At 53.4% G+C, this 12,425-nt stretch overlaps 1 protein-coding gene across 2 annotated transcripts in view; it reads left to right on the top strand.

The window, feature by feature from the left end:
• Positions 1 to 389: 389 nt before the first annotated feature.
• Nacc2 (NACC family member 2) overlaps positions 390 to 12,425 on the top strand; it is a 38,115-nt gene continuing 26,079 nt past the window's right edge. Inside the window, exons 1-2 of one of the 2 annotated variants that reach the window (XM_008841935.3) lie at positions 390 to 749; positions 1,950 to 2,888. In XM_008841935.3, the coding sequence (XP_008840157.1) occupies positions 2,009 to 2,888 (880 nt within the window). In that variant the 5' untranslated portion in view covers positions 390 to 749; positions 1,950 to 2,008. Of the gene's footprint in view, positions 750 to 1,512; positions 1,534 to 1,949; positions 2,889 to 12,425 lie in introns of those variants that run through there. The other variant, XM_008841936.3, reaches the window with a different exon arrangement.

Raw genomic sequence — 12,425 nt, 5'->3', positions numbered from 1 at the left:
TTTTGGGGGTTTCTTTGGTCATCTCCTTCCTGCCCCCCCACTTCCTGCCCCCCTTTCCTCACCCTGGTACCTTCATCCTATCTCTGCTCCCTAGTCCCCTGCCCAGTGCCCTTTTCCCAGACTCCCTCCCCCCAGGAAGAGTTAAGCCAGCGGCTCTGCCAGCCCTGCAGACTGTTTGGAATAGTTTAAATGCTCTGACACTGGGTCTGTACAGGATGGCAGGGAGGCAGTTTACTGGGTAATTCATATGCAAAACTGCACTATAAATTTCCAAGCTGTCTGAGTTGCCGTGGCACCACGAAGCATTTCTCCACGTACAGTACAGTATTTCTGCCATCTTTGTTTGCATTGCAGTGAGTCATCAAAAGTCTGTCTTGCACCAACACCCGGAGCCGTGCATTCCTCTGGCACCAACGCGCCACTGTTTTTAAAGCCGGGGCTGGGAGCTGGCATTTACTTCAGCTCCCAAATCAAAGGCGGCTATTCATTCCCAAGAGCTGCCTGGATGTTCGTCTGCATCCGGCTGCTTCATTGAGATGCTGCGCGCTGCCCGGGGAGAGCCGGCCTGGGTGCAGCTGAGCTGCGGCCGCTGAGCCCGGCGCCCAGCGCTGGCCACCCCCACCCCTCCCCTCGCCGGGCTCCTCGCGCCCTCCCCACCTCGGGCTCTCCTTGCTGCATTCCCGGAGCAGCTGGCCGGCCAGCCTGCAGGGAGCCTCGCTGCCTGGCTGAGTGGCCGGCAGCCGCTAAAGGTAGGTGTCCCCCTCCCCACCCCCCGGGCCGCTGCCCGGACGGCAACTTCTCCGCAGCGGGGGGCACTGCGGGGCTGCCCGGCGCGCGCCCACCTGCCCAACTCCGGGCGCGGGGTGGCTCCGCCCTCCTCCCCCGGCCACCCCGGCGCCTCTGCGGCCGCCTGCACTTTCCTCCCCCCAGGACACAGCGGGCCTTTGTGCGGCCCTGCAGAGTTGGGCCAGGGCCTGTGCCTCCTCCGGCCACCCCACGGCCAGCAGCAGAGTGCAGGGCCAAATAGTGGCCGCCTGCCCGCCCCCATCCCCCGGGCTGCACGGTCCCGAGACCCTTCCAGTTACCTGGGCTGAGACCCAGCCAGCAGGGATTGGCCGCCGTTGGAAGTGGGGCGGAGGGAGGGCGCCTGTGCGCTGGGCTGCGACAAGCGCCAACTCCTGTTTCCGCCTTCGGCCCGGTGCAGCATGCCCCCAGGGCGCGCTCAGGACCTGGGTCTCCGTCTGTCCGTCTTGGGAGCCACGGGGAGCAGAGGGCATCGGAGCCCCTGCACTAGCTGACAGAAGTCGCTTTCCGAGCGAGTTCTCCAGCTCAGCCCACCTCCCTGGTGCCTAGTCCTCTCAGGCTGAAGGCTTGAGGCTGAGCAAGGGCTATGGGAGGGGGTAGCCACTCAGCAGTGCCCCAACCTTGAAGATGCTCATCCCGGAAAGAAGAAAAAACAAACCTGAAATTAAACACCTCCAAAAGACCTCCCTGCTGGATTCTAGGTGGCCCTCCAGAGAGGAAGGCTGCAGGGTGAGGGGCTCAGGGAACTTTTTCCCCCTGGAGTGGAGTTGCTGAGATCTATTCAAGGCTTGACCCCCCACCTCCCCATTCCAGACAGAGGGTGACTACTGGCCGGCTCACTCTTGTGTTCTGGCAGGGTTCAGGTCTCTACCCTGTGTCCTCTGCGGAAATGGGCAACCGCAGCCCCGCCGTCAGTCTTGTGAAGCAGAGCAGGATACTGTGGGTGTGGAGGGTGCTGGAGCCTGTTCGGGGACCACTCAATCCTGCCCTCCAACCATGACCATGAGTCTGAGGACACCCAGAGCCTTTCTGGGGTTGGAGGGTTGTTCTAGCTGGGATGGGCACAGTCCTTACTCTGTACAGGGGTTGGGAACAGGCTGCTGAACAGGGAGTATCTTGACCACATTGTGTATTCCTCCCCACAGATGTGCCCCATCCGAGCTGTCCCTCGCTGAGTCTGAGGCCTGCTCACCACACCACCGCCATGTCTCAGATGCTACACATCGAGATTCCCAACTTTGGGAACACCGTGCTTGGCTGCCTCAATGAGCAACGCCTGCTCGGCCTCTACTGTGATGTGTCCATTGTGGTCAAGGGCCAGGCCTTCAAGGCCCACCGGGCCGTCCTGGCGGCCAGCAGCCTCTACTTCCGAGACCTATTCAGCGGCAACAGCAAGAGTGCGTTTGAGCTGCCCGGCACTGTGCCGCCCGCCTGCTTCCAGCAGATCCTGTCCTTCTGCTACACAGGCAAGCTCACCATGGCAGCTAGTGAACAGCTTGTGGTCATGTACACTGCCGGCTTCCTGCAGATCCAGCATATCGTGGAGCGTGGCACAGACCTCATGTTCAAGGTGAGCTCGCCCCACTGCGACTCACAGACCGCCATGATCGAGGATGCCAGCTCTGAGCCTCAGAGTCCCTGCAACCAGCTGCAACCAGCCACTGCTACCTATGTCGCATCCCCTTCTGTGCCCATCCCGCTTCTGACCCGTGTAAAGCATGAAGCCATGGAGATGCCCCCGGCCACTGGTCCGGGCCTGGCTCCCAAGCGCCCACTGGAGACAGGCTCTCGAGATGGGGTGGCGATGGCCACAGGTGCTGCGGGGACGCCTGGCGCAGCCCCTCTCAAGCTGCCCCGAGTCTCCTACTATGGAGTGCCCAGCCTGGCCACTCTCATCCCCAGCATCCAGCAGGTGCCCTACCCCCAGGGGGAGCGGACCAGTCCTGGGGCCAGCAGCCTGCCCACCACCGACAGCCCCACTTCCTATCACAATGAGGAGGACGAGGAGGATGATGAGGCCTATGACACCATGGTGGAAGAACAATACGGCCAGATGTACATCAAGGCCACGGGCAGCTATGCAGGTAACACGTGGGACCAGGTGCCATGTGGTCCTCATAGCCAGTGCACAGAGGCCGTGGTACACAGTTGGCCTTCCTAATGATCACAGCCTAGCTATGGGCTGGTCACTGTGCTGCAGGTGAGGGGTATGAGCTGGAGGAGGTGGTAAGACCTCAGACCCCCGTGAGCTGGCCAGCAGAAGCCAGTCATCACAGAGCTCAGATACTGTGTGAGGTGATAGCCACCTGCCTCTGCCAGAGCTAAAGTATACTGTGCAGAGGGCATGGCACTGGACAGATGGTGAAACTAAGGGTCTAGTTGCACTCACCTCCTTCTCAAAGGCTCAGACCCCTTGTCTATGAAGTGCATGGTGTCCTACAGGTCTGGCCTCTGTCCCCTGGTAGTTGTAGCTCTCTGACCCTCACGAGGCTGCTGTCCTTAATCTCTGTCCCTTGCCACTGTCCTGTGGGTACAGTGAGAACCCCCAGGTACTCTTGTTAAGGGCTGCTCCCCTTTGGGACATGTGAGGTGCAGGTCATGACTGACTGGAAGACGCTCTTGATATATTTTGGGGGCTCACTGGAAAGAGATCACTGGTGCTCAAGATCTTGTGCCCCCTCCAAAGTTCCTGTGCACTGGGGCCACCTGCCTTCGATGCATGGCCCTGTGTGGTGGCCTAGACCCAAGCACTTAGGGTCATTGTGGGAACTTTCCCTCACCTGCCCACACATCGTCCCTTATCTTGATGAGACATGCCTCTGCTCTTCCTGAGTCTGTCATTGTGGGGGTAAAAGGAGCCAGGAATACTGCCCAGCTTAGGCCTTGGAAAAGCCAGGTCCCTTTGGAGCAGCTATAGCCATAGGCTGGATGGTGGGGTCTCATCTTCTAGCTTGGCTGTCCATACCCCAGCTGTCTTCCCTTCCTGGCCTGGGCTCCATGGCTTTTACCCTCAAGTTTAAATGAACATGGTACTCTTACACAGGTGCTCTGAAATGGGGGCTCCAGCCCTCTTGGGTCTAAGCAGATAGCTTCTATTTCTTTTTCATGGTGAAGGGTTAGGGCTGTTTTTTTGTTTTGTTTTGTTTTGTTTTGTTTTGTTTTGTTTTGTTTTCCTGATGGTAAGGTACGTGCCCACCATCACACTGACTAGGTTGACCAGGGAATCCACCAGTGGGTGGCATCTTCTTTCCCTCCTGATAACCAGCCAGGTGGGTCATTGAAGGACTCAAGACTCTTTGTTTCAAGGACCCCAAGGCTTGGGGGTTTTGATAGGGCAGGGACTGTCCCTAGGCTGTACTTAACTCTTGCTAACTGTGTGGCTTTTCAATCCCTGAGGACTCTATCATCCCATGCTGGTGGCTGAACACAGCCCTGAAGTGGGTCAGGTACAGGCTGAGGGCAGGTGACTTTCAGTGGGCTTGAAATGAGCCGGGAGGGGACCCCAGTCTCCACCCACCCTCTCGGGGGTCACCCTGCACAGCTCCTACCTCTCCAGTAGGACTTTGGCCATGGCTTGTCAGCAGAGTGTATCTGATAGCTTGTGAGACTCAATTGCCAGAGCCCTTACCCCACCTGCAGGAACAGCCCACTTGCTTCAACAGGTTTTCCAGTGGAACAGTGGCCTTGAAAGGTTTTGCAGAGCCTACTGCATGTGTGGGATGGGAACAGGAGGCTCAACTCTGCTTTAAGCCACCTACAGTCAGTCAGACCAGTCCCTCACTCCAGCTCTCAGATAGGGCACAGAGCTTGGGGGCTGTGGGACCAGGACCCCCCTCCCCAAGGCTGTTCTACATGGGCTGGTTCGTGCCTTGGGTATCAGGGGGGTGCCCTGCCTCATCCATTTGGTGACAAAAAGCTGTCCTAGAACACTGGTCAGGCTGTGGGGCCAACCCTGCTCTCTTGGCCCCCATGCAACAGTCTGGGTTTCCTTGTGGCTTTCTCTTCAGCAGGCCTGTAAGTGGGGCAGAGAAAGGGGTGTGTTGTTTCTTGGTTAAAATCTAGGTTATTGGCGGTGATGTCGCCACATCACTGGGAGTGCTGGGGGAGGGAGTCCTGGGGTGAGCAGGTAAAGGCAGGGCCTGGCTCCCATGGACTTTGGACTCCCTGTGTGCCCTGTGCCTGGCTTCATCTGGGGACATCCTCACACCCACCACCCTGAGAGCTGGTGACCCATTGCCTCGTGCTCCCTCAGGATGCCTAAGTTTGAGCTCTGGACTGTTCTCAGTGCCCCTACAATGAATTTCCTCTTAGGCCTCAGTTTTCTACTCCAAGTAAGGGGGCTGACCAGAATACCTCAGGGCCCTGAAGTCCACTACTTACTGTGTGTTCCGAGATATTAATGGCAGCAGGGACTCTGCCTCTGCTTGAAGCTCCCAGTGTGATCTGCTCACTGTGCAGATCAAAACAGCACCCTCTTTAAAACTGGGCATGATGATCTGGTCCTGTAATTTAACTCTCAGGAGGTGGTGACAGGAGGCTCAGAAGTTCAAGGTCATCTTTGGCTATATAGGGAATTTGAGCTTGGATACAGGAGACCCTGTCTTAAAACACCTCCCTGAATCTGGGTATGGTAGTGCACACCTTTAATCCCAGTACTCAGGAGGTGGGGGCAAGCAGCTCTTTGTGAGTTGGAGCCAGCCTGGTCTACATATCGAGTTCAAGGTCAGCCAGGGCTACACAGTGAGACCTGTCTCAAAAAAACAAACAAAAGACACCAAACCTGAGTTGGAGAGATGGCTCAGCAGTTAAGAGCACTGGCCTCTTTTGCAGAGGGCCTAGGTTCAATTCCAAGCACCCACATGGGAGTTACTGCCTATAACTCCAGTTATAGGGAATCTGACTCCCTCTTCTGGCCTACGTGAGCAGGGTGCAGTCAAAACATTCCCAAACATAAAATAAAAACAAACTCTTAAAAACCCCAACCCCTCCGGGCATGGTGGCGCACGCCTTTAATCCCAGTGCTTGGGAGGCAGAGGCAGGCAGATCTCTGTGAGTTCAAGGCCAGCCTGATCTACATATCTCCTTGTAAGCAGACCATTGCCCCTAAATGCCACCAGTTTCACCCTTTCCCTGATCCCCTCTGTGCACCAGAGATATTCCTCTCCCCTTCTGAAAGGCCTTTTCCAAAGGAGAAGACAAGAATCCTCCCTCACTCAAGGTTTCACTTCCTGTAAGCTGTCCTAGCAATCTGCCATCAAAAAAAAAAAAAAAAAAAAAAAAAAAACCCAAACACCCGCCCCCCCCCAAAAAAAACACCTAAGGCAATACCCTCTCAACCCTACCCCGCTGTGCCTTGAGCCAGCCATGTCCCCCAACTCGTGTCCTGATCTTGGTTGTCAGTGTTTTGAGAGGCTCTGTGGCAGGGTACTTTGCTGTGTTCAGAGCCCCATCCTTGGCGGGACTTGCCTGTTTGTTTCCACCAGCAGGATGCCTGCTGCATCTATCTTAATTCACGGGGGTTGCCCAAGACTTCTGCAGCAGGGCAGTGGGCAGAGGAACTTGTTCCCAGCCTTTTTGGTTAACCTGCCATACTGCCAAGGGGCACTTGGGAGCCGTATGCTGTGCTAGAGGGAGAGCAGCAAAAAAGGTCAGCCAGAAGACACCCAGCACAGTTCCCCTGGGGCTGCTGGTAAGCGCCCCCCAGGAATGGAACATACCTGTGAACACACATGCACACATGCTAGGGCCACTGTTCCCTAAGCCAGGGAAATTGTGAGCTGTCTGCCTTAGATGTGTCAGGGGCCATTGCTTCCATGAGCAGGAGGTCAACACCCATGCAGGGCCCCAGTCCTGGATCTAACATAGCTGAGACTACGGAGCAACGTCCCCATTCCTCACCCCCACCTCATCCTTCTGTGGCACAGGAAGTTTATCTGAGCTCTCAAGGCTCCAGGTAGGGTGGTGTTTATATAACATCTACATTGAACCTAGGAGCAAAGGGCTGCCTCGGGCACCACAGTAGTCCTGGCAGGGGGTCTGGGCTTGCCATTATGGACTTGGGAGACTCGGGGTCTGCTCTCCAGGCCTATCCGTTCACAGGTACCAGGAGGCAGATATGATGCCCTGCACCCCCAGCCTGTCCCACAGTCCCCAAGATAGGCCTGCTGCTGCCGCCTCGCCATCCAGGAACGGTTACTGAGGTGTGGTTGGGGGCAAGGTCACGCCAGCTCAGGGAGGCTCCTATGGTAGGCAGGCTGGAGAATGGGACAAAGCAGCCTCAGCCAGCCTCCCCGTCCTGTCCCACGGGAGTTACTGACCCAATACCCTGTCCACTGCCCTTCTGCAGGCCCTGATGGCAAGCCTCACTCCTCTCTACCCCTGGCAGATGTTTAGTTGTTACCAAATGCTGCTGTCTAGATGTCATACAAGCCCTGCCTGGTGTGGTGCTACCCTGTGGCCTGCAGTCTGCTTTGTGGGCCAGCCTGTGAGGGTCATCCAAACTTAGGGGAGGTTAGGACCACTCAGGGCCTGAAGACTCAGAGGGCCCTCTCCCACTCTTCCCACTGTCCTGTCTCCTTGGCATGAACAGACACCATTTGGAAATTGTCCAAGCATATGGATTGTCTAGATTCTGTCCATCTGAGGAGACTCTGGGGTGGTCCCTGGTATTTGAGAGGGGCACAATGGCAGATTATTGCCACAGGCCTGTGTGGAGCACAGTGTAGTCACTTAGGGCCTCAGTCATCCTACACCTGAGCTGGCTAGACTGCCCAGATCTGGACAGAGCCGGTGTGGCCAGCAGGGCTCCTGTCTGGGGCGGCCTAGCTTACACTTGCCCACTCCTCCCTGTGTGAGATGACTTCTAGGTCTCCCTGTTAGCAGGCAGGATGCCTGTCAGGATATCTCTGCCAGCAACTTCCCAAGAGAAGGGAGAGGAACTAGACTTAGGGTGCCATGTCTGGCAGAGATATGTGATGAGCCCCTACTTGACCCATAGTATAGCCTGAGGAGCCAGGCGTGCTTTTATCCCAGGTTTGGGCAGTGTGGGACTGGAGAGGAAGAGCCAGCAAGTGGCGACACTGTTGGCTGTATAGCATCTCCTTCCCAGTTACAGGGCGGGACCTGCTGCCAGTCCCATGAAGCAGACAGCTGCCCCGAGGGCTCCTGGGTCACCTCTAGTGGTAGCCTCCTAGACTGCACTGGCCACCCTGGCCTCGCAGGGTTCTTCCCCACAGCTTCCTGTTTACCCTTGAAACCTGATTTGCGCTCCGGCCGTTTTTGTTTTGTTGAAACAGGGTCTCAACTATATAGTCCTGGCTAGTCTAGAACTTCGCAACACTCCTCCTCCTGCCTCAGCCTCCGAGTGTTGGGATTACAGGTGTGCACTACCATGCCCATCTTAAGTCAGTTAAAATTTTTTTAAAGATTAAAGTGTGTGTGTATGTGTCTGTATGTCTCTGTTCATGTGCCCAAGGAGGCTAGAAGAGTCAGGTTCTCCTGGAGCTGGGGTTATAGGCCGTTGCTAGCTGCCTAATGTGGGTGCTGGGAACTGAATCCGTAAGTCCTCTGCAGGAACAATACGTGCTGTTAGCCCCTGAGCCATCTCTCTAGCCCCGTAAGCCAGGTGTCCTTGGATGTATGTGCTTAGTCTTTCTGGGTCTAGTGCCCACATGGGTGGTCTGAACTGTGCTAGGCTCTCTGGTCAGCATGATGCCAGGGCAGCTCAGTCATTGTGTGTGTCACTGTGTGTCCCGGTCACTCTTTCCCCCGTTGATTTGTTTATATATTTATGCTTGTTGATGTATTAATAGATAATGAAAGGGTCAAATTCAAGTGTGCAGGTGTTCAGTCAGGCTGTGGGACTGTTCACCACCCTCAGATCCTCCTGACCCACTTAGACCCCAGATAGCCCCCTTCTGCAGGCCTTTGGCCTCTGTAGACTGGGTATGAACAGGGTCCTAATGTGTTCTGACCCCATGTGCTGTCCTCCCTACCTCCTGGGATTTGTCCATGTAGTTCAATGGACTTGGTGTGTCCCCTTGTCATTTTGCATGTTCTGTCCCAGGACCACCCATAACAGACTGGGTGGCTGTGCGCCAAGCTCCATTTCTTTTTTCTTTTGTTTTTGTTTTTGTTTTGAGACGGGGCCTCTGTGTAGCCCCAGCAGGCCTGGAACTCACTGTGTAGACCAGGCTGGATTTGATCTCACAGAGATCTGCCTTCCTCTGCCTCCAGACTGCTGGGATCAAATGTGTGCACTACCTGACCAAGCTCCATTTCTTGTGGGTAAAAGCTAGGTGTGGAATTGCTGGGTCAGACGCTGGCTGTCTGACTGTCTGTCTCCCGTGCTGTGGGCGGAGGAACCTTCCTGCACCCTGGCCGGCACTGTGTTCTGTCAGTCTTTCAATCTGTGGCTACTCTTGAGGGCATGGTGTCTAGGATGCACGAGCTGGATACTGCCTCTGGTATCTGCATGTTGGAATACATACTTAATGGGATGCATTTCTTACAAATCTTTTATTTAGTTCTTAAAAGGGGAGAGGTTAAAAGTTTCTGATCTAGCCAGGCATGGGGCTGCGGGGGGGGGGGGCACAGACCCTGTCTCAAAAACTGAACAAAAGAGATGGCTCAGTGGTTAAGAACACTGGCTGCTTTTGCAGAAGACCTGGATTTGAATCCCAGCACCCACATGGCAGCTAATAACTGTCTGGAACTCCAGTTTCAGGGGATCCCACGACCTCTTCAGTCCTCTGCTGGCATTGCACAACACCGGTGCACTTACATACATGCAGGCAATACACACATACACAAAATAAAAATAACAAAATATTGCCGGGCGTGGTGGCACACACCTTTAATCCCAGCACTTGCGAGGCAGAGGCAGGAGGATCTCTGTGAGTTCAAGGCCAGCCTGGTCTACATAGTGAGTTCCAGGACAGCTGGGGCTACAGGGAGACCCTGCCTCAAAAAAAAAAAAAAAAAAAAGACAAAAAAAATTTAGAAAACAAAACAGTTCCTGCTCCAATTTACAAAGTTCTTTGTCAAATACACATATTGTAAATATTTTCTGTAGTCCAGGGTGCGTTTTGGTTATCATGATGTGTATTTCAAAGACTAGGAGTTTAAAATTTCAATAAAGACTCATTAATATTTCACTTTATGGCAAGTTGAAGATTTTATTTTATCATTTGAGACAAGGTCTTAACTATTTAGCCCTAGCTGGCCTGGAACCCACTATATAGACTAGGCTGGCCTCAGATTCATAGATTACCTTCCTGCCTTTTGCCTCCTGAGTGCTGGGATTAAAGGCTTGTGCTACCACAGCATACAGATTTTATTGTTTTGAGACAGGGTCTCTCAGTGTATTCAAGGCTGGGCTTGAATTTGTAGCAGTCGTCCTTGTTCGGCCTCCCAAGTGCTGGGGTTTCAGGCATGATCCACTTGTTGAAACAACCTTGTCTGCCTGACACAACTCTGTATGTGTGTGCATTTGGTACTGGCTTACCATAAAGTGTGAGGTAAGTGCAGGGCTTTGGTTTTTCCCATACAGATGTTTGGAACGGTACTGAACTCACACCTTTGATGAGAGGGCCTGTTCTGGGGTTCTGTTTCTGTCAAATTCCCCACTGTCTGGGTAACTGTAGCTTTGAATACGTCTCCAAGTCAAGAGGTGTAATGCCCAACTTTTGATTTTCTTATTCATGCTAGCCTTTGTTGGTTTCTGGGTGAAAGCTTGCTCAGCTGTGATTCATGTTGCTTGAGCTGTAGGGCAGAGAGGGTGAGACCAGACTCTCAGGACCCAGAGCTTCTGGTCCCTGAGCTTCTCCCTGCCGTGGGAGTCCTTCACACATGCTGCAGCAGCTGCTTTGCTGAGATAGAGCCCACATGCCCCACCTTTTACTCCCGAAACTGCAGGTCAGTGGTTTTGTCATTCCAAGCCATGAAGTCGTCACAGTGGTCAGTTTTTGAACGTTGTTCTCACATCCTAAAAATCCTCGTAGAATGCATCATCACTGCACTCATTCCCCACGCTCCCCCAGCCCTTGGTAGCCCCTGTCCAGTTCCTATGCATGGCAGTGTCTGAACTCCACTGACTGTGATCACCGCTTCCTTTTCTTTTTTTCTGAGATTCCACTATAGGGTTAGAGTGTGTTCTCCCGAGCTCTCCCTGGTCACTAGCTCATGGCTGTTAGAGTGACAGCTCACTGAAGCTATGAGCGTGGCATGCACAATGGTCCACGTAGGCTTGTGTTCTGACGTGTTCGGCTGCCGACAGAAGGAGTTGTTTAGTTGGTGCCTTTGTGAGTTACTTTGCCTACGGCTGCATTTTCCAGCCGTTCATTGTTACTATACGGGAACAAAGCCGGTCTTGTGTGTTGACCCTGGGAGTGGTGAGTTCCAAGCTGTCCACAGGTGCCCTGGAATGTCATGTTCACCTGCCTGTCATGTGGCAACAGCATTTTTCTGCCTCCCTTTCAGTTTTAAGGACCTTTTTTTTCTAGGTCTCCACTCCAGATTGGCTGATATGGTGAGAGTGAGACCCTTGCCCCCAGATGGCGTTTGTTAGTGAGGGGCTTGCACGTGCCTTTGCCTCCTTCCTCAGATGTGATTTCAGCTGTTCCCATGTTGAACTGTCCTTGCATTCCTGGAATTAACCTGCCTGATCATTACAAGGTGTAATGATCACATGTGTCTGGGTTAGTTTACTAGTGTTTTCCAGAGGAAAGCCATGTTCGTGAAGGCCACTGACCTATGCTTTTTTGTATTTGTATTTTTTGTTGTTGTTTTCGAAGCTGGGAAACATTGGCCTCTTTTATTTTTTACCTTACTGTTTTTAAAAGTATTTTTTTAATTGTGTGTGTGTGTGTGTGTGTGTGTGTGTGTGTGTGTGTGTGTATTTCTCTATAGAGGCATGTGTTCTTGAGCATCAGTGCCCTGTGGAAGCCAGAGGTGTTGGATCCCTTGGAGCTGATGTTATGGGTGGTTGCCAGCCACCCCACGTAGGTCCTCTGCAAGAGCAGCCCCTCTTTTAACCACTGAGCCGCCTCCCCAACCCCATCTTTATTTTCTGGAAGAGTTCATGGAAGTTTGACGGTATCTCCTCCTCAAGTGTGGGCAGGATTGTGTCACTAGTGTGCCTACTCAAGCCTGGCGTTTGTTACTCCTAATTGTGTGAACTCTTTAAATTTCCAATTTATTTTAATTGCCAGTATTATTACCAATTACAATTTAATTACCAATATTGCTTTAGTTGTAGAGCCATTCAGATTTTCCCTTTCATCTTGTTCCAGTCATGGCAATTTGTGTCTTTCACGGAATTTATCCATCTCTGAAGTCTAACTTGATATTAACAGAACCGCTCCAGCCTCGCTGTCCGTCTACTCTCCTCTCTCCATTCCTCCCTCGCTTCCTCTCCCTCTTCCCTCTCTTCCCCCAGAGTGGAACCCAAGGCCTTGCTCATACTAAGCACACGCTCTACCATTGGGCCACGCACACCTGCCGCTCTGGCTCTTGTAATTATTGCCTGTGTGCCATGGGTTCATCTATTTTTTAAAAAATATTTTTCATTTATTATTTTTATTTTATGTGTCTAAGTGTTTGCCTGCATGTATGTGAGTGCA

The sequence above is a fragment of the Nannospalax galili genome, unplaced genomic scaffold, assembly GCF_000622305.1.
Source record: "Nannospalax galili isolate Female #2095 unplaced genomic scaffold, S.galili_v1.0 scaffold1421, whole genome shotgun sequence".
Lineage (NCBI taxonomy): Eukaryota > Metazoa > Chordata > Mammalia > Rodentia > Spalacidae > Nannospalax > Nannospalax galili.
Note: the sequence above shows the minus strand (reverse complement) of the source record. Positions and strands in the feature narration are given on the sequence as shown.